The sequence below is a fragment of the Halichoerus grypus genome, chromosome 3, assembly GCF_964656455.1.
Source record: "Halichoerus grypus chromosome 3, mHalGry1.hap1.1, whole genome shotgun sequence".
Classification (NCBI taxonomy): domain Eukaryota; kingdom Metazoa; phylum Chordata; class Mammalia; order Carnivora; family Phocidae; genus Halichoerus; species Halichoerus grypus.
Genome location: NC_135714.1, coordinates 120,133,962 through 120,154,968, shown reverse-complemented (window position 1 = coordinate 120,154,968; position 21,007 = coordinate 120,133,962). Strand labels below are relative to the sequence as shown.

Below are 21,007 nucleotides of genomic sequence, written 5' to 3'. Positions count from 1 at the left end.
CTTCACCAGGAAAGCAGATTATCAAGCTTTTGAGTTTTTGCCAATCTGATGGGAAAATATTTTAGTGTTTTAATTTGCATTTATCTCACTTATGAGTGAAGTTGAACATCTTTTTAAATGTTTAATGGGCATTTTTATATCTCTCTAGATTCTCTGCTCATGTCTTTCACTTATTTTTCTATGGGACTTTTGGTCTTATTTTTCTTTAATTCTTAAAAGTTCTTTTATATAAAGGCCATTAGCCTTTTATCGGTAATATATATCATAGATATTTTCCCTAAGTTTGTCATTTGTCTTTTGACTTTGCTCATGATAGTTTTTGCCATGGAACATTTAAATGTTTTATTTAGTCAAAATTACAAATTCTTTCCAAATTTTTAGTCATCGTTAGAAAGCCTTTCTTTACCCCCAGGTTAAGGAAGAATTCTAGGAAGTGATCTGATAGTTCGCTTCTCATTAAAATTACACAGGATGGTCAATTTCTTCTCTTTCACTAAACTTTTACAGGAACAAGTAGTAGTTTTATAATCAGAAAAAGAAGTGGAATATCATTGGTTTTTAGGGTCTGATATTTTTGAGGGAGAGAACTGAATTTTAACTGGACCACATAAAATTAGGGAGGGCTGAGCAGCACAAAAGCACATATATCAGCCTCTTCCTTTCTCCCACCCTTTGCCCCTCAAGATGGATATTTTTCACTGCTTCAGGATGGCTGATTTCAGTTTTTACTCCGTGGTTATAATTAAAGAAACTAGACAGGTAGTGAAGAGGGTAAAAATGGGAGCAGGGAAGATGTTGGGCAGGGTCAGTTTGAAGTTGGGAGGAGCTTCCAAACAAAAAAAGTGTTCTCAAATAACTGAGAGTTGTTTTATTGATAAAACCCATCTGATTTTATAACTTCTTCATTTCATTTCTGAGTCACGTGTCTGAATATCTGGGAAGTAATGGCTGAATTTCTGGGAAGTAATGGAAACGGAGAGAGTGTGAGGTTCCTCATTTGACAGTCATTTGACAGTCATTTGACCGTATTGCAGGGGGCAGCTGACTGGTGCGGGGATGGGCGTGAGGCCTCGTCCCCATGCAGGGCCATTACTGAGGTCCCCAGTTAGGTTTTGCTAGTCCTCCCTCAGATGGTGCCGTCTTTGGGCAATAGATACTAATTGCTTAGAAGTGACAATAGCCAGGAGGAAAACAAAAACAAGCATACAAAAAAACCCAGAAAATAAAACAAGGACAATTATGTCAAATAGCCATTCTTCTCACTGTTTTCATTATACCAAAAATGTCACATTTAATTCCCCTGAAACCAATTATGAGGAAGGAATTGCTATTAATGCAATTATGTGTGAAAGAATGTCATCCATGTGCAAATGAATGCTTTAAGCATTCCCAGTTGTCCAATAATGAAGGGAACCAACAAATTTATTTGTTTTGAGATTTAATTAACTTTTATAAATTATAAATGTAATCATTAACTACAGAGGCAACCATAATCCAAACCCATAGATCACATTTTGTGTATTTCTTTCTAGATTTCTGGAGTGCATTTTATCATAATAGTAGTCTTACTGTGCATATAATTTTGTATCATGTCTTTGTTTCCTTGACTGCTATTGTTATATAATTTTTAGTTATTTTAATAATGGAATAAATCCCACTATTGACCTTACCATTCCTCTCTTTCTAGAAGTCCCTTAGCTTCTAGACCAATGCGGACAGGCACAAAAAGTAATACAATACAGTGAACACTTGTTCATATAAGTTCTCCTATAGTTTTTGTTTCATTCCTTTGGGATAGATTACAAATTACAAAATGTTGATTACTGAGTTAGTTTACACATTTTTCATGGAACTTAGTAGAGATTGTCAGTATATTAGAATCCCTGTGCAATTACACCATTGCTCACTTTTCAGTATTCTGGTTGGTTTAAATCGTTTTCCAAACTTAATAGGTAAAAGATGGGATCTTACTGTTTTAATTTTCTATCTTTGATTATGAGGTTAAACATTTTTTCATGTTAGCTAAGTTAGTTTTCCTTTTTGTGAATTCTGTGTCAATGTCGTTTGTGTATTTCAGTTTATATTGGGCATCCCAAATATTTGGACTGTAGTAGTTTTTCAGTTAGGTGAAGCTGTTGTCTGGAACCAGGATAACCCACTTTATGTTATGTAGAACCTGTAGAACATAAAAGAAGGAGACGTGCCATCCCTTTGTTCCATTATCCACCTGGCTAAGAAATTACAAGCAAACTAAGGAGAGGTTCTGCATTTCTGGATCCTCTCCCTTAAGGGTGGGGAAGTTGGGAGTTGAACCCTATGGGGACTTTACTGTTGAAATTAGTTGGCAAGGCTGGTCTGTTGATATTATGTACTAGGCCCTGGAGTGTTCCAGAGTGTTGTTTCTTAGTTCCGTATCCTCAAAAATTCTCTCATATTAGAAATATCTTGTTTTTGGGTGCCTGGGTGGCTCAGTCATTAAGCATCTGCCTTCGGCTCAAGTCATGATCCCGGGGTCCTAGGATCGAGCCCCACGTCGGGCTCCCTGCTCAGCGGGAAGCCTACTTCTCCCTCTCCCACTCCCCCTGCTTGTGTTCCCTCTCTCGCTGTCTCTGTCAAATAAATAAATAAATAAATAAATAAATAAATAAATAAATAAATAATAAAAAAAGAAATATCTTGTTTTTTAAACTTGGATGAGCATTCTGGAAGCATGGTATTTAGTAGATCTGGAATAATGCCGTTTGAATGTTTTTCCACTCAAAACATGGGTATCATTTGCTTTGTTATACATCACTCCCTTCTAGTATTCTCCTTACTCTGACTTTAGGTCAGAGCCCTGCTAAGTGGTCCAGGGGAAAGGTATTAGCCCACTTGAGGGTCTCCAGGCTTACGCTAAGTTGATTGGCCATTGGGGTTGCCTAGAAACCCAACTGCTACTACTTACTAGTGGTTTCCCACTCGGTCAGTTATATTTATTCATTCATTTCATATATATATATATGTATATATATATGTATGTATATGTATAAGTATATATATATGTATTTGATCCCACTCTAAAGGCATTGATAATTTTGAAATGTCACATAAGCTGTAGGTGTATTTGCCAACTGGGAAAGGTTTTTCCATCCTTCTTCTGAGCTGGCTACTTCTCCCTACCCAGAGGTCCAGTGCCGTCATGCAACATCGTGGTTGTCTGAGGTTCCCTAATGCAGCACTCTACCAAAGCCTGCTCATCCCTGGATTAGCCTCGGTTCCAAATGGATCTCCTCTGGTTTCCATGAAAGCCAGCCATCTCTGTTCTCTTAATGAAGTAGTAATCTTGCGAAAAGCAGAAACTGACCTTTGGGGTGACTTTATCATGATGAGCTAAGAAAAGCAGTAGAATTTGTGAAATCTTTACATCTCCTCATTTGTGGAATAAAACCATGGGCTTCATTCTAAGTGAACTTCTTAAAATGATTAGCACCAATAAACAGATAATCAAATCAATATTGTTATTTGAAGATCTTTTAGTACACAAGTGCTCCTCAGTAACAGGCTTAGAATTGGGGGGCTGCCCTTGAAAAATAATGTACCAATTAAAAAAAAATTCTAGCATTAGAAATTGGTTTTTTCCTTTCCGGCATATACAGCATGCAGAAAAAAGCAGCCCTAGTCTTTTTTTTTTTTTAAAGATTTTATTTATTTATTTGACAGAGAGAGACACAGCGAGAGAAGGAACATAAGCAGGGGGAGTGGGAGAGGGAGAAGCAGGCTTCCCATGGAGCAGGGAGCCCAATGTGGGGCTCGATCCCAGGACCTTGGGATCATGACCTGAGCTGAAGGCAGACGCTTAATGCCTGAGCCACCCAGATGCCCCCAAACAGCCCTAGTCTTATTAATATTCATCGTGTGCCTCGTTTTCTCCTTGCTGTAGGGCATCATTGCAGAGTATAACAAGATCAATGATGTGAAGGAAGATGATGACACGGAGAAGTTTAAGGAAGCCATTGTGAAATTCCACAGGCTGTTCGGGATGCCCGAGGAAGAGAAGCTCGTCAACTATTACTCTTGCAGCTACTGGAAGGGGAAGGTCCCCCGTCAGGGTTGGATGTACCTCAGTATTAACCACCTTTGCTTTTATTCTTTCCTTATGGGAAGGGAAGGTGAGTTGTCTAGGATTTCAGAGGGAAGCTTGGGAAAGTCTGCTGAGAGTTTGCCCCAAACTCATAAACCACATCAAAATGCCAAAAATAGATCTGTAGTGATGACTTGGTCTACACTGTGTTTTAACTACCGAACAAGTGAAGGCAATTATTTTCATTATTAAAAAAAAAAAAAAAGGTTATTAAGTAATAAAGGTTCTCCAAAGCTATCATAAATGTCGTTGACATGGACTTCAATCCATAATAATGATGACTTCAGAATTTATGGGGTCTGAATTTGTCTCTGAAACAAACAAAACAGTAATAAATATGGGGCATGCAAACTCCAAGGAGTTCAGCAAGACTGGGGGCTGGGTTGTGAGACTGAAGGATCCTTTGGGGATTTTAAGGAGCCAGATGCTCACCAGCTTGTTCCCTGTGCTCAGCCAAGCTGGTGATCCGGTGGGTGGACATCACACAGCTTGAGAAGAACGCCACGCTGCTTCTGCCTGATGTGATCAAAGTGAGCACGAGGTCCAGTGAACATTTCTTCTCTGTATTTCTCAACATCAATGAGACCTTCAAGTTAATGGAGCAGCTCGCTAACATAGCCATGAGGCAACTCTTAGACAATGAGGGATTTGAACAGGACAGATCCTTGCCCAAACTGAAAAAGAAGTCTCCTAAAAAAGTATCGGCTCTAAAACGGTAGGTGACAGAGACAGAGTCTTACACACTTTAGAAACAAGAAACCCTTACATTCTTTTATGAAGTGTAACTTTTTCTGAACCTCTTCAAGGGTTCTGAACGCTTTTCTGGGTATAGATGCAGAACTGAAAAAGACTGAAGCACTCAAAGGTCAGTGAGTGACATGGCCAGCTCTGACACAAAGTGATGGGAACTCTTCTGGTCCTAGGGGCGGGGTGCCTATGGGCGGGTGCTATGGGGAAATGGGGCAGGGTGGTGGGAAAGGCCCTCAGGGGATGCTGCTCGGAGTGGACTCTCAAGAGGTAGTAGAAGTTACCCATACAGATTCAGTAGGATGGATATTTCAGGCAGAGGGAATAACACGATGCGGGAATCACAAGGGAAAAGCGCAGAGGGGATTAAGTCCATCAATGTCTGGAAAGTGGTGAGGCAGGTGATGAGGAGAGGCTGCAGAAAAGCCTGGAAGTCTGGATGTGGGACTGGAGCTAGAGAGAGGGTGAGGAAAAAGGTGAGGCTCTCAAGTGTGAATGTATGCATGGAATTGTCCGGAACTGAGATGGGGAGTGAGAGAGGGAGAGCATGTCCAAGGGATGTGCCAGCTCAGTTTTGATCGTGTTGAGTTGAGTTGTCTGCAGAGCATCACATTGAAGATCGGTCCGGTAACATACATGGAATTGGAAGTCCCTGGCGTACAGCTGCTACTTGGAACCTGACAAGAGATGACTGCAATTAAGATGTCTGGGGATTTGAGGCGTGTTTCAGTAGAGCGGTTGAGGGTGAATGGTGTTACTGTGGTGCACTGAATCACAAATGGAAGGCAAGGAACGGGATATAGGCAAGTGTAGACTGCTCTTTCAAGAAATTCAGTAGTAAAGAAGGAGGGATTGCTCTTAGAATGTAGAAGATTTGAATATCGGATAGAAGGGGAAGGGTTTGTGGTGACGGGAGATGCAGAGAAGGAGGGAGCATGGAGCTAAAGCTATAAGGAAAGCAGTCATTTTAGAAATGACATCTAATAGGGCATGGAAAAAGTTGCTTGCGTGTGCGGATACCTCTCCCTCTGAAATGGAAAGGAAGTAAGAGTGGGTGAGAATGGAAGAAAGTTGGAGGTAAAAGGGAGGGTATGGCTGGGGGGGAGCTCCTAGAAACTCGACCACCCGGTGGCATAGGAGCTTGAGGGGAGAGGTTTGAGCAACTGACTTGATAAACAGGAAAAAGGAAAAAAAAAAACAAAACAAAAACCGAGCTGAGGTTGGAAACTCTCGTTGTCCAAGAGGTGGTTTGTTCCTGGGTTTCAGGCAATTTTGTTGTCTTTTTAGGGCAGACAGTGATGGCCAGATTCATGAGGCTTGTTTGCATTTTCATTAGATCTTTCTTAAGAGATAAGGCCTCCAAAGTGGCTCTGGAGAAGTGTGAATGTAATAATCTCTTTAGAAATTATTGTATTCCTTTAGAAAAAGAGTGGGTTTCCCATCCAGGCCTAGTTTTCCTAAGATTCTTTAACATTTACAGATACTGATTGTAAAATGACTGCCCAAGGGACCTAAATATATTAAAATAATTATATTGTGCTTCTGGGTCATAGGTTGGAGTTAGCTCCAACAGAAAGCCAAGAAGGTGGGGATGAGTCTGACAGGATGGAGGCGCAGAGAGATGGGCCGGGGGACCTCCCCTGCTGCATCCTTTAGACGCTATTGAAACGTTGCTCTTGCGTGAGGTGACGCTGTTATCGCCTTCCAGCGATCTCGACGCCAGGGCAAAGAGTGAGAGATACCGTGCACTTTTCCGGCTGCCCAAAGATGAAAAACTAGACGGCCACACAGACTGCACTCTCTGGACTCCATTCAACAAAATGCACATTTTGGGGCAGATGTTTGTGTCCACGAATTACATCTGCTTTACCAGCAAGGGGGAGAACCTGTGTAGCCTCATCATCCCACTCCGTGAGGTAGGTGTCAGGTGAAAATGGATATTCTAAGAGTTTCCTTTGTAATACTTTTCTATGTGAACCACAGATGTTTTTTATCAGCATTTCATTGGTGTTTAACAATGTTCATAATTCTTTGGTGTCCCCGGCCACCCCCTTTTGTGTGTTGTTATTGCTCTCGGTGACCTGAAAGAGCTTTTCTTCCCAGAAAAGGCAGCCTAGAGTTTTGGGGTTTTTTTTAAAGATTTTATTTATTTCTTTGAGAGAGTGTGAGAGGGAGCATGAGCAGTGGGGAGGGGCAGGAGGAGAGGGAGAAGCAGACTCTCTGCTGAGCAGGGAGCCCGATGTGGGACTCGATCGCAGGACCCCGGGATCACGACCTGAGCTGAAGGCAGACGCTTAACCGACTGAGCCACCCAGGCGCCTCCAGCTTAGAATTTTAAAATGGAGATTTTACTATTATTCAGGTGTGGTGAGGCCAACACATCAGGAAGTGGCTGCCACTGGAAGGAGAGCTTGTTGTACTCACCATGCTTCTGGGAGAGGCCATGGGGGCACATTGGGGAAGCACCACGATTGGTCCATAGGCACAGGGAGTCAGGAAATGGGGGCAGGAGCCTTTATTGTGATTTCTTTGTGAAGAAACAGGCGAGGCAGGGGAAGCAGGTTTTGGATGGGCTAGTTGGAATAATTTCAGCAGGCTCTGGGGCATAGGGGCTGTCCCTAGCTATCTGGTATGTGCCCCGCCCCCCCCCCCCCCCCCCCCCCCCCCCCGTGACTAGAACAAGGATAATTGACCCTGAGTGTGGAGTTGGATTAAGGAGGTGAGGGCCGTGTGGTGGGTTCTGCATGCTTGGTTTGCATAGGAATGGCTTGCTCCCAGGTGAGTCCTTTATTATCTCTTGGAGTTGGCTAACTCTGGGAGGGTGGCCCTGCCAGGGTCAGCAAGGCCCGGGATGTCCAAGCCTCAAATACAGAAACTAGAAAATGTAGTTATTACACCTGCTCACAGCCTGAGAGCAGCTTGGTCCCAAGGAAACAGTCTGGATTGTGAATTGGAAGGCCAAATATTAGATCTGGTCTGCCGGTTACCAGCAGTAGAACCACCACACTGCTGGCCACAGAGGCAGATTCTTGAGCCTGCCCCACATTTTTTGAATCTCTGCAGGTTTTGGAATCTGTATTTTAATAGAGTCCCAGGCTGATTTCTCATGCAAAATGAAGACATTGTGCATTCCTACCCTCTACACATTCTTACTGTTTTTGGGGAGGAGGTGGCTTCTGTCCTGTCTCCACAGTGCTAGCTGGTTCTGGTACTTGTGTGGAGACCTTGCCTTGAGGTTCGGAGTTGAGGAGGAACTCCAGGTTAGGCTCCTGGGGGCTAGAAGTCTTACGGTTTCTAGTCCCAGCGACCACTTTCAACCTGCCCTGGTCCTTTTCTAGAAGTTAAGGTGGTTAGAAACTTTGGTTATGTAATTAAGATTGACTCTTTGTTATTCCCTAGAGTAAAAGATTCAAGTATCCCTCTGCCTTCTTTTCTTTTTTAAAGAGATCATTTATATGAGCAGATTTTTTTTAAGATTTTATTTATTTATTTGACAGAGAGAGACAAAGCGAGAGAGGGAGCATAAGCAGGGGGAGTGGGAGAGGGAGAAGCAGGCTTCCTGCTGGGCAGGGAGCCCGATATGGGGCTCGATCCCAGGACCCTGGGACCATGACCTGAGCCAAAGGCAGACGCTTAACCAACTGAGCCACCCAGGCGCCCTGGTGGATGCAACTTTATAAAGCAGGCAGCAGTGCCCTTCCTTTAACCTGATGAATCTCCAAGCTATATGAATGATAGATCCCTAATCCCAACGAATGGAAGAAGCAAAGGACTCTGTAATTTTTACAACCTTTACATTACCTTAACAACAGAAAAGCGATGGGCCACCACCCTCCCTTACCCCCCTTACATGGGGTCTTTCTGAGTAGAGAGGGGTCCGTCCATGAGCTGCATACCTTTCAGAACTGACTTAAGCTGATTGATGAGCAGCAGTCTCCATGGGAACATTACATCCTAATTGAAATGGCCACCTTAGGATTATATAAACTAGGAGTTGTTGTTTCATTTCATTTTTTATAAATCAGCTAAAATACTGACTGGAGATTGTTAACATATATACCACAGATAGACTTAAGGTAGATCAAATAGACACAGAATCATGTTACTACAGATTTTGAAAAAATTCCTGAGGCAGCAAAGCAGGGAGATAAAGTGAACCCATCAGGTTCCTCATTAGATAGAGATTACAGATAAAGTCTCTCTCTCTCTTTTTTTTTTTAATCATAAATTACCTAGCAGATATTACATATTAAACATCAAGTTTTGATTAAATTCCAGTCTATTTTTATAACCCAAGTTGGTAGTGAAATGTGTCTCATTAAACTAGAATGCTCAAATGTTGCTGTTACCCTTTGCTGGTATCACAAAGCTTATGGGATCGGATTCTACCAGAAATAATTTGTCAGCAAAAAATATTTTGTGGTGCATGGGAGCATTCATATGTTTTATATGGGAGCTTTCTGGTTCTGTATTAATGATCTAGCTAAAAGACTTTCCACTTTGACCTCATCAAGATCCACATGGCTATATGGGTTTTAGGTGTGGAGCTTGAACCTTTAGTTCCCTTGGCATTTGGCATTTGGTCTGAGACATCTGGTGACCAAAAGAATCAGAAAAAAATTGTTTTGAGAGAAGGAGTTTTTATAGGTCTTTTAAACATAGGTATCGTTTAGCATGTTTTAAATGCCATGGGAAAATCCTTTTGATGATAAAGAAATTTTTTTCCCATTTCTCCAGCTTTTTTTGCATTAGGAAAAAAAACTTTTTTTTTTTAAAAAAAACACTTTTATGTACAACTCCAAGTACCTCAGGGGATTCCTTTAAAAGTATATATATAGGGGCACATGGGTGGCTCAGTCGGTTAAGTGTCCAACTCTTGGTTTCGGCTCAGGTCATGGTCTTGGGGTCGTGGGATCAAGCCCCATGTCAGGCTCTGAGCTCAGCGCAAAGTCTCCCTAAGACTCTCCCTCTGCCTCCCACTCACTCACTCTCTCTCTCAAATAAATAAATAAAATCTTTTTTAAAAAATTAAAAAAATATATAGAAATATATATCTAACTATATGTGCTGATAAAATATGAGAGCAGAAGTCAGGTCCTGCAGTTTTCCCTCTTTGGATCCCAGTTGTCCGCATTTTGGATTTGGGGCCATTCAGCTTTTCAGGCATCTCCTAGTCAGGTTCCATAGCCTTGAAGGGGAAAAATGTTTTAAAATTCTGCTTTGGAGACAATGTATTTCGTATGAAAATGTTGATGAAGAGGTTAAAGTTGAACCTGTCCAGGTTGCTTACAGGTGGAAATGAAGAGAAGAGAAACTGAACTTTAAGGATATAGTCAGAGCTGCTGCAAGTAAACCATTTATCTAGGGCTTGCCTTGAGAGTTTTTTTTCCTACTGTGCTAAAGAAAAATATTTTTATGCATTTATCCTAGTTTCCAGTTGATGAAAATCCTATTATAAAGCCCCAAATATGTCTTCAGTTCAGAGCTAAAACAAATGTCCTTCTTTCCTGCTCGTCTCCCTACCTGATGTGGTAGATGTACTTCACCACACGCACGTGCACACCTGCGCACACGGTCCGCCAGTGCAGATGGGGCTGCCGTTAAGCTGTTTACATCATGTCTGTTCGGAATTGAGCCTTTAAAATGTCCAGGTGGTAAAAGGAGAGGGTTGCAAAGCCCTGGAATTCGAAGGAGATGTTTGAAAGATGGGTGAGGTTTTGAAAACCATCCCAACCTTAAGCTTGGTAAAAAGGCACAAGTATCACGGGTTGTTTCTGTCTCTTAGGGATGATGCAGCAACGAGGAGTCCTTCCCTTTAGGACTTGGGGAATTTTAATGAAAATCAGGGAGTTTCTTCACAACGAGTTTTCTAAACCTTGGCCCAGTTGGTATCGTGGGCCAGACTTTGTCGGGGATCAGCTGTCTTGTGCATTGCACGCTGGTGAGCGGCAGCCCTGGCTTCCACCTGCTAGATGCCGCTGGTACCCTCCGCTCGTGACAACCGGAAACGCCTCTAGATGTTGCTGGATGTCTCCGGGGGAGCAAAATTACTCCCAGTGTAGAACTGCTGATTTAGAAAGACCAGCACCGTCATTCCAGCTTCTGATATGAGCTCCAGTTTGAGTTGTTAGCTCTTTTATCGGAACAGAGTCAGAGAATCTCATTCTTGCCTCAGTAAGATATGGGTGTTCCTACACAATGTAAAAGTGTTGCGCTCCTTGTTTGGTGCTGCTTGGAGGCTGCTGTTGGGTGATCCCTGGAAAGTAATGTTCTTTGTTTTGTGTTTCTTTCAGGTGACGATTGTGGAAAAGGCAGACAGCTCCAGCGTACTCCCCAGTCCTTTATCCATCAGCACCAGGAACAGGATGACCTTCCTATTTGCCAATTTGAAAGATAGAGACTTTCTGGTGCAGAGGATCTCTGATTTCCTGCAACAGACAACCTCCAAGATATACTCGGACAAGGAGTTTGCAGGCAGCTATAACAGTTCAGATGATGAGGTCTGTGGGATCCCCCTGCGGGTGTTTGCATTCGTCCTAGTACTCTGCCTGAGAGTGGTCCCCTCCTTGTCCATTTTGTTTGATCCTCAAGCTCTGCTAAGATAAGGCACCTACCCTGATGCCCAGAGCAATATCTCATCTCATTTAAATCTCATGGAGTTGGCTTTGGGATTGCAGAGCTGGACAGAGCCCTGTAGGTCATCTGCCTAACCCGATTTCATAGTTGAAGAAATTATTAAGTAATTGGTCCTGTTTACGCAACAAGGGACTCTGGTCCATATAGCGACATTGTGGGCAATGTACAGAGGTCACTAAATAAAGTCTCGAATCTGAGATGCAACGTCATGATGATGACCTTATTATGATAAAATACGTACTGTGTCCCTTTTGAATTAGGCCCTGGGCCAACATCCAGGGAAATTAGAGCCCGGGAAAATAGGTGACAGGCTCAAGTGACAGAATAATTACTGGCAGCTGAAATATAAAGATGGTGACCTCACAAGGAACATGCCTGCCCCTGTCCATCCGGTCCAAGCTCATGTGGGCATCAGAAGCTAGAGCGGGCATGAGGAGGCGGTCCCATAAGCAGTTGATTCAGCCATGTCATGCTTTGCATGCGTGCTAACCAGAAACTAACCGCCAACCAGTTTGTTGCAAAAATGCATCAAAAATAAAAGGAAACCTGTTTTGAGCATTGAAGCTTCATGGTCTATGACCCATGCACCTGTCTAATCTCCGCCGAAGCGCTGGCTTGCTGCCTTCCTCCTGTGTTTTCACATAGCAAGAAACGTGTTGGGAACCATGATGTATTGTTGGTGTTTATACAGAGGACACTGAAGAAGTAGATTCTACGGCTCACACTCTTTCAACATCTGTTCCTCTGTGCGTCGGCAGGTATATTCTCGGCCCAGCAGCCTCGTCTCCTCCAGCCCCCAGAGAAGCACGAGCTCCGATGCCGATGGAGAGCGCCAATTTAACCTGAATGGCAACAGCATTCCCACAGCCACACAGACCCTGATGACCATGTATCGGCGGCGGTCTCCGGAGGAATTCAACCCGAAATTGGTGGGTGTCTCCTGCTCTTGCTTGAAATTTTCTGTATTAGAACAATAACATTTAAAAATAGTTTTTAATCAAAGTAAACTCATAAATATCTATGTAAGTAAATATTTTCCTATAAGCAAAGCAGATTTTTATCTAAATCTCTCATTAGATTTTAGAATGGGGGCGCCTGGGTGGCTCAGTCGTTAAGCGTCTGCCTTCGGCTCAGGTCATGATCCCAGGGTCCTGGGATCGAGTCCCACGTCAGGCTCCTTGCTCCGCGGGAAGCCTGCTTCTCCCTCTCCCACTCCCCCTGCTTGTGTTCCCTCTCTGGCTGTGTCTCTCTCTGTCAAATAAATAAATAAAATCTTAAAAAAAAAAAAGATTTTAGAATGGCTTCTTCACAGAAGATGAGTTATACAGAGTACAGGTGACGTTTTTTTTGTCTTGTTTTTAACTGTTAAGTTAAGTCAGCCAACAAGTAAGTACATAATTTCTCAGCCCACATTTAGAAAACATCAACTCGCTTTCACTTGGAGGTGTGGACATAAAGCCATAAATATAATTTGCATTCTGCTGACCCATTTCAGGTAAGTGGAATTCTGATTCTGGTCCAGAAAGCTTCAAAGCAGAACCACAGCCTTCAAATTAGGTTCAGGTGTCAAATGAGGAAAGCACTCCAGAAAATCTGACTTCTTTGTTCCGAAGAGTTTTGTTCAGAACATAACCACTCTGTTCACTAGGGGAGATAGTCTGACTTTCCATCCAACTTCTCCTTTCCATCCTCGAAGTACTTTGGGATGTAGTAATGTTTCATTATCCCTTTCAGGCCAAAGAGTTTTTGAAGGAGCAAGCGTGGAAGATTCACTTTGCTGAGTATGGGCAAGGGATCTGCATGTACCGCACAGAGAAAACACGAGAGCTGGTGTTGAAGGGCATCCCGGAGAGCATGCGGGGGGAGCTCTGGCTGCTGCTGTCAGGTATGGCCGGGCTTGGGCTGGGGGTCCTGGCCCCGGACTATGCAGGACCTCAGCGCTCCCCTTCCGCCTTCCATCATGTGTCTGGGCTCTTTCAAAATATACAGCCCTCCAGTTCAGCACTAAATCGCCTTTCCTCCCCGGAGTGTTGAAGTTCCTCAGTGAAAACACAGAACACATACAACTGTCCAAATATTGAGGCCATCACCCCCCAAGTCCACATAACCTCTTCCATCCCCTCACTAACGCTACTTTGGAGAAAAGAGAACCTAAGGGAAAGAGTATAATTCTTTGTGATTTGGGACGGTTGTTTTTTTTTCCCCTTTTCCTGGCTGTGTCCATTGATGAGAACACATGATGAGAATACATCTCATTGAGAATCCTGAAGTGTGGCACATGCTCAGAACTGTCATTGAGGCAGGGAGAGAGAGGAATGAGAAAGCCTCGTCCTTGGTTTCTGCCACCTCCTGAATTTCCTGGTTATCGCTTGGAGATGTGAAGGAGAGGCCAGAATGTGCACTAGAACTGAAGGCCTAGATCACACACTCCAAGCTGGAGACGCCAGGAAGGGCAGAAGCGGGTGTGTCAAGGACCTGTGGGAAGGATGTGCCCACCTTCGCTGGTCCACAGCCAGGCTCATGCCCCAACAGAGCCCGGTGGGGTCACACTTTTGAGTCCTGCTGGAGACGAGAGGTTCTTCAGGCTAGGCCCAATCACGCCTTCCTCCCCGCCTAAAGCGTCCAGTGTTTCCCAGGGGTCTGTTCTGTCGTGAACATCCAGGGCACTTTTTTTGGTGTTTCCAGTCTTTATAAATCAGTTACTTTACTTGGTTAGAGGCTTGAAATGTAATCATTTTAGATAAGCTTATTTGAATATTTTTATTTGAACCAAAAATGGTCCGATACAAGTGCTGTTATCAAAACCTTTTATTTTAAAAGTGACATTAAAATTAAAAGAATAGTTGCCACACCTATAGGAAAGCATTTTAAAACAAACAAACAAACAAACAATCTCATAGCTCTTTCTAAAAGTAGATATAAATGCTAATTGCCCATAATGAAATGTATTAACATCTCAGCAGTTGGGGGATAGAATCCTGAAAAATACTTGGCTTTATCTGTTTCATGTAAAACTAGCTTGTTCTATCCTCATTTACGTGGCTTATTTTCCTTAAGTAGACCAGCCTTAGCTCCTAATTTAGCAATCCAAATTTGAATCCAGTGATCTTTGATTACAAATTCAGCCCAAGAAGAGCCTTACTGTCCGTCTTCTGTCTTCCTTGTGTTTGTTGAACTAGGCACCTGGACAAACTGATTCAGGTCACTGATGTAGTAAATGAAAAATTCCATTTTCATCCTCATTCAAATTAGAAGTTACTTATAGCCCCATTTTAGATGAAAATGGAACTCAAAGTGAGAGCCAAGAAATAGTACACGATAGTACGTAGCACTGTTGCAGAGACACATAGAGAGTTGGACTCCGTATTTTCCTTAATGGTGATGCACGATGTGAGGCCAGGGGGTGGAGCGGCCTACAGCTCCTATTTCCACCCAGCTCACTGGGGGTAGGATGCGTGTGGTAGGTTACAAGCCAGCTCACCCATGGGGAGAGCCCAGCTCCTGGTAGGGGAGCTCTGCCTGGGTCCCGCCCTGCTCCCCGTGACTCTTAGGGCCACTTTACCAGGACCTGGCTTGGTGTACACAGTGAAGTACAGGCCAGATGGTAAGATATCTTTGCAGATCTCCCTTGGAAACAAAGCAAAAGCCAGTGTTCGGTTGCTGTCAACCAGACTGCCTTTTCCTGGGTAAAGTGTTGAGTGGTGAGGCTGTCTCTTCTGGGTGACTGTCATTGACACGGTCCAGGCCAGCCCAGGGGTTCTAATTTCTAATCAGTGAAATACAGATCAGTTTATCCTGTCATTTAGTGTGTGTGTGTATAATATGTATACATATATGTGTGTTTTATATATGTGTGTATGTATATATATTTATAATTACATAAGTTATTTTAATTAGATTTAGATTTAGATACTTTCATACATACAGGGTTTTCTGTCTTCAAGAATCTTAAATGCAACTATCTCAAACCAGTGATTCTCAACCCATTTCTCCATCCTCATCCCCAGCACCTGAGGAACTCCCAGCCATAGTGGTGCTCTCTGTGAAGAATGCCCACACCACCCACTGCAATTCTAAAAATCCTTGCATACATTCTAACACCTCCTCCTACTCTGCAGTATGGCTCTTTGAACTCTTCAAAGCTTATGCTTTCGCAAGCAGTTTTCAAATTTCTTTTGGGAGGCAGAACTTTCTTTTTCAAGTGAAATCTTAAGGAGAATCCCAATAAAATACCAGCAAAACTGCTCTGGTTGAGGGAGGGCTGAGACGGGGAAGCTTTGGCTTACTCTTGTTCCTTCCTCCTCTTCCTCTAAGTAGGCCCCCCAGGATCGTCTGTGGAAGTTCTATGGAACACAGATTTTTAGCTTGCAAACCTCTAATTTGGCTTACAGTGGAGCTGAAAGAGGGAAGCAGGCCGCAAGTAAATTTACCAAGTCTGGCCACAGTTGCAACAGCCCACCTCACCTGTGGGCAGTCATTATCTCGCAAGTGGCTCACTTGGTAAGCTGTGTTTGCAGACCGAGGGCAGGGCCTGCCGCTTTGGATGTTGTATCTGTTGGGTGTTTCCTAGGTGCCATCAATGAGAAGGCCACACATCCTGGGTACTATGAAGATCTAGTGGAGAAGTCCATGGGGAAGTATAATCTGGCCACAGAGGAGATTGAGAGGGATTTACACCGCTCCCTTCCAGAACACCCAGCTTTCCAGAATGAAATGGGCATTGCTGCTCTAAGGAGAGTCTTAACAGCTTATGCTTTTCGAAATCCTAACATAGGATATTGCCAGGTAAATGACACAGCTGGTTTAGATTATTTTTATTATTATTGTTTATTAACCAGTAAGTCAGAAGAATGGTTAACAGAACCATCCCTGCACCTAAGTTTCTTGACCTTGGCACTATAGACATTGTGGGCTGGATAATTCTTTGTTCGGGGTTGTCCTATGCTTTGTAAGATGTTTAATAACACTCCTGTTTAATACCACATTTAATAACATCTCTCCACGAAATGCTAGTGGAACTCCCTAGTTGTGACAGCCAAACTGTCTTTAGACATTGCTGAATAGCCCCTGGGGAGCAAAATCTCCCTGGGTTGAGACCACAGCACTGAGCAGAGGAGCTGGGAGACAAGAATGCCCTTTCTGGATCCACCACCTCATACCTGGGTGACCTTCAAGTCACTTCTGATTACTCTCTGAGCTACCCCTCATCCCTCCCCGAGGTAAAAGAGAGTGCCTGACACCAGGCCTGTAATTCTGGCTTCTAAGTTCCACAGCGCTCCTACTTTACATCCTAAGTAAGCACATACTTGACAATATAACTTTTATATGCTAGGATTATATTTCAATACCCATTAAAATAAGTGCTTAATCCGATATTCAAAAAATGTTGCCCCCATACCAACAAAAATGATCTCTTGTACTAGTACATCGACCATAATTGGGAAAGCTCCAAGATCATGTGACTTTAGACTTAAAGACCACATATTCAGACAGGCCTTCCCCGACCATCCAGCTAAAAGCTAAAGCAAGCTTGTGCTCGCTTCAGCAGCACATATACTAAAATTGGAATGATACAGGGAAGATTAGCATGACCCCTGCACAAGGATGACATGCAAATATGTGAAGCATTCCGTATTTTGGGGGGAATACAGGCTTCCAGTAATGGAATCAGTAAGTGATGGGAATAAAAGACACAGCATAAGGAATGTAGTCAGTGATACTGTAATAATGATGTATCAAGGTATCTATCAGGACACTTGAGATGAATGTAGCATAATGTATAAACTTGTGTCAACTATACTCAAAAAAAAAAAAAAGTGAAATCACAACGGAAGACAACTTTTAATATGTTGACAAATACCTCAAACATCCCCCAGATCCAGAAAGATGGCATAATTCTTACTAAATGACTGCTTAACACAAAAGTAGATAAATAGAGGGAAAGATAGGTAGGTGGATAGATAGATAAATGCTAAAGCAGGCTTAATTCCTCTACACATACACACAGTACAGGTCTTCCTATACCACATTATTTTATCTTTTTGATAGTACTTAAATACACCCCCAAAATTGATTAATTAACCTTTACATCTTTATTCCGTCTCTCTGACATCAACATTTAAGTCCTGTGGGGCTTGTCACCACTGAAATCCCCCATCCCATCCCCCAATACTTAGTCCAGAGCCTGTTACAGACTTACCTTGACTGAATGACTGAGGAGCTAACTGTGACCATGATCATGTACTAGAATCGGCAGGTTAATTCTCAAGTGGAATTTTAATAATGATTTTACTTGGGCAAATATTATGACTTACAAGAAAAAGCCTATTAGACCAAAATTCCTTTTTTTGGTATTTATATTGTAGAAGTCTGACGAACAGTTACTGGTTTGTAAAAGATCAAAAGAAGTACAAGAATTAGTTGGCCTCTGCAATTATAGAATTCATATTTCTCTTTTGATCTTTCTCTTTTTAATTAAGAGGACTATTAAAAGTAGTTGGGCCTTGAGTGGTTATGAGTTAAGTGATAATATCTTTTAATAAAGTGGGTTACTTTAGAATTTAAATTACTGTTACTTATCTCTGCCTTCCTTATCCAGATGGAAATAGTGGGTGAGGACTCCAAATTTGAAAGGTTTTATTGTTCTCAGAGGAGAGCCTCAGGCCGTGTGTACTTGGTTATAGAAACCATTATGGAAGATTAAAAAGGAAATATTTGTCTTGTGCATTAAGGATTAGAAACACTGAGACTTTAGCAGGTTAAAAGCTTTGTCAGATAGCCTTTGGGCAAAGTTTTTGAATGAGGGCTTGCCTGTGTGCAGGGACTCAGTCCTTGGTGAGGTGAGTATTGGTGTTCCTGAAGACCCTTAACAGTTCCAGGCTCAAGGACTAAGGGTTTGGACATTTTTAAAGGGTTCTTAAAAAAAAAAAGAAAGAAAGAAAGAAACAACTTAGAAGAATATGTGTGTGTAGCTTGCAGAGATTTTAGATATTTATTATCTGGCCTTCTGCTAAGACGTTTGCTGGCCCTGTGAGACTAACGCAGTAATTTTTCAGGTTCACAAAATTTCTTATGTTCACGTGTGTCTGATGTATTTAAAATATATTTGATGACACCCTTTTTCGTTGCTTTAGGCCATGAATATTGTCACATCCGTACTGCTGCTTTATGCCAAAGAGGAGGAAGCTTTCTGGCTGCTGGTGGCTCTGTGTGAGCGCATGCTTCCTGATTACTACAACACCAGAGTTGTTGGTACGTGGGGGTACTTAACATTTTAACCCATGTCTCATTGCAAAGATGTTTCTAGAGCCAGGGTAGTGGCTAGAACAGCATTTCCAGTCACCATTAGCCAGAAGAGTTTCAGACTACTCCACTTTCCCAAAATGGGAATGAGAGGGCTTGAGTTAATATGGACTGTATACAAAGGAGCCCCATGGAGCTTGAGAGAATATACATGTATCACTGTTAGAGAAATTATTGTAGGAAACACTCGATGTAGGTGTCACTCTGTGGCATGTGGGGACGGCACCAAACATGTCGACCGTTGGTCAGATTTGACAAAAAATGTTTTCATGAAGCCCATGGGATCTATGGACAGCAGAAGTATGCAAAAAAAAAAAAAAAGAACATACAAAACTTTATCCAAGACTAAGTTTCTGCAATATTTTTAAGAACTGATTTCATTGCAAGGCAAACAATGGCTATAATAGCATCTAAACAAATTATTGGTGTTACTCCTTATCATCCTCTCAAGTGTTAGACATTTCATTTTAGCAGGACAAGCTTTTTGTTGCTAGTAGTAAAATGTATGCTTTATGCTTCCCTCTTGTGCTCTTCATTTCTAAACCTTTTCACACTAATTTGATTCACTGGAAAAATTCTCCAGATATGTCAGTAAGTTGATCATGAGTGTGTATGTACAACTGGAATGCCTTTTTTTTTTTAGATTTTTTTTTTTTTCTTTTTTAAGTAATCTCTACATTCAATGTGGGCCTCGAACTTACAACCCCAAGATCAACAGTCTCATGCTTTACCGACTAAGCCAGCCACGTGCCCCTGGAATACTTTCAAGTTTAAAGAACATTAGACAAAACAAAATAAAACAAAAAACCTCATATGTGGGGACCATGCATCCAGAAAAGTAATAAGTTTCCCAAGAAATGGAGTTACTTAGATATACTCTTCATGCCTAACCAAACAATGATATATCCTGAAAACTTCCTTCTTCTTCTTCTTTTTTTTTTTTTTAAAGATTTTATTTATTTATTTGACAGAGAGAGACACAGCGAGAGGGGGAACACAAGCAGGGGGAGTGGGAGAGGGAGAAGCAGGCTTCCCGCTGAGCAGAGAGCCCGATGTGGGACTCGATCCCAGGACCCTGGGATCATGACCTGAGCCGAAGGCAGATGCTTAACGACTGAGCCACCCAGGCTCCCCTCACGAAAACTTTCTAAACTGACTTTTCCAACAACCCTTAAGGTTGTATGTTATTGCTCTTTCTTGTGGTAGGGAAGCAGGACAGGAAAGCTCCAGAAAGAGAAGCACCCAGAACTAATCTGCTGACCGGGTGATACTGACACCTTGGTCTAGTAACATAGTAACTAGTAACATGGTAGCAGCAGAACAGTTAAGAGAAAGGAGCCGAGTTGTCTCAGCAGCAGTCGTGAGCTGGGTTATCTCAGCCAAGCCGACTGGCGGGGCTCCTCAGTAAGAAGGTGCGGTGGGCTCACCTGTGGCCGTTTGTGCCCGTGCCTGCTGCAGGTGCACTGGTGGACCAGGGTGTCTTCGAGGAACTCGCGCGAGACTACGTGCCCCAGCTGTACGACTGCATGCAGGACCTGGGCGTGATTTCTACCATCTCCCTGTCCTGGTTCCTCACGCTGTTTCTCAGCGTGATGCCCTTTGAGAGTGCAGTTGTGGTCGTGGACTGTTTCTTCTATGAAGGAATCAAGGTGATATTCCAGTTGGCCCTGGCTGTGCTGGATGCAAATGTGGACAAACTGTTGAGCTGCAAGGATGACGGGGAGGCCATGACTGTTTTGGGAAGGTAATGGACGAAGCCTCGCTTTGTTGTTGTTGTTACTGTTTTTATTTTTATTTTTTTTGTTGTTACTGTTTTTAAAGATTTTTTTAATTTATTTGAGAGAGAGAGCGTGCGCAAGCAGGGGGAGGAGCAGAGGGGGAGGGACAAGCCGACTCCATGTGGAGCCTCCGGGCTCGATCTCATGACCCTGAGGTCGTGACCGGAGCCAAAATCACGAGTCAGATGCTTAACTGACTGAGCCACCCAGGTGCCCGCTGAGCCTCACTCTGTAAACCACCTCTGGTTTCTTCTCTGAACTTGCCTTCTATCTTTCTCCTTGGTTTCATGAGTCTTAATTGGCTTGATGGTAATCATAATGCCCACTTTTGTCCATGGCTGAGGATTTATTTTCATATGCAGGGTTTGTAGAACGCGGGTAGAGAACTGTAATGGGAGAATTCCAAATTAGCCTCCGGTGACTT

The 21,007-nt window shown here is 42.8% G+C and overlaps 1 protein-coding gene and 1 non-coding gene across 3 annotated transcripts in view; both read left to right on the top strand.

Moving 5' to 3' along the window:
* TBC1D9 (TBC1 domain family member 9) overlaps positions 1–21,007 on the top strand; it is a 117,745-nt gene that overhangs the window by 65,990 nt on the left and 30,748 nt on the right. For both annotated transcript variants that reach the window (XM_036078930.2, XM_078069255.1), the window contains exons 4-12: positions 3,920–4,148; positions 4,574–4,835; positions 6,576–6,783; positions 11,161–11,367; positions 12,262–12,432; positions 13,238–13,388; positions 16,074–16,288; positions 18,637–18,754; positions 20,264–20,549. In XM_036078930.2, coding sequence (XP_035934823.1) covers positions 3,920–4,148; positions 4,574–4,835; positions 6,576–6,783; positions 11,161–11,367; positions 12,262–12,432; positions 13,238–13,388; positions 16,074–16,288; positions 18,637–18,754; positions 20,264–20,549 — 1,847 coding nt within the window. The remainder of the gene's footprint in view (positions 1–3,919; positions 4,149–4,573; positions 4,836–6,575; positions 6,784–11,160; positions 11,368–12,261; positions 12,433–13,237; positions 13,389–16,073; positions 16,289–18,636; positions 18,755–20,263; positions 20,550–21,007) is intronic.
* Positions 17,036–17,142, top strand: LOC118527246 (U6 spliceosomal RNA). Its single transcript, XR_004913030.1, has one exon. It is a non-coding gene; the product is annotated as a U6 spliceosomal RNA (small nuclear RNA).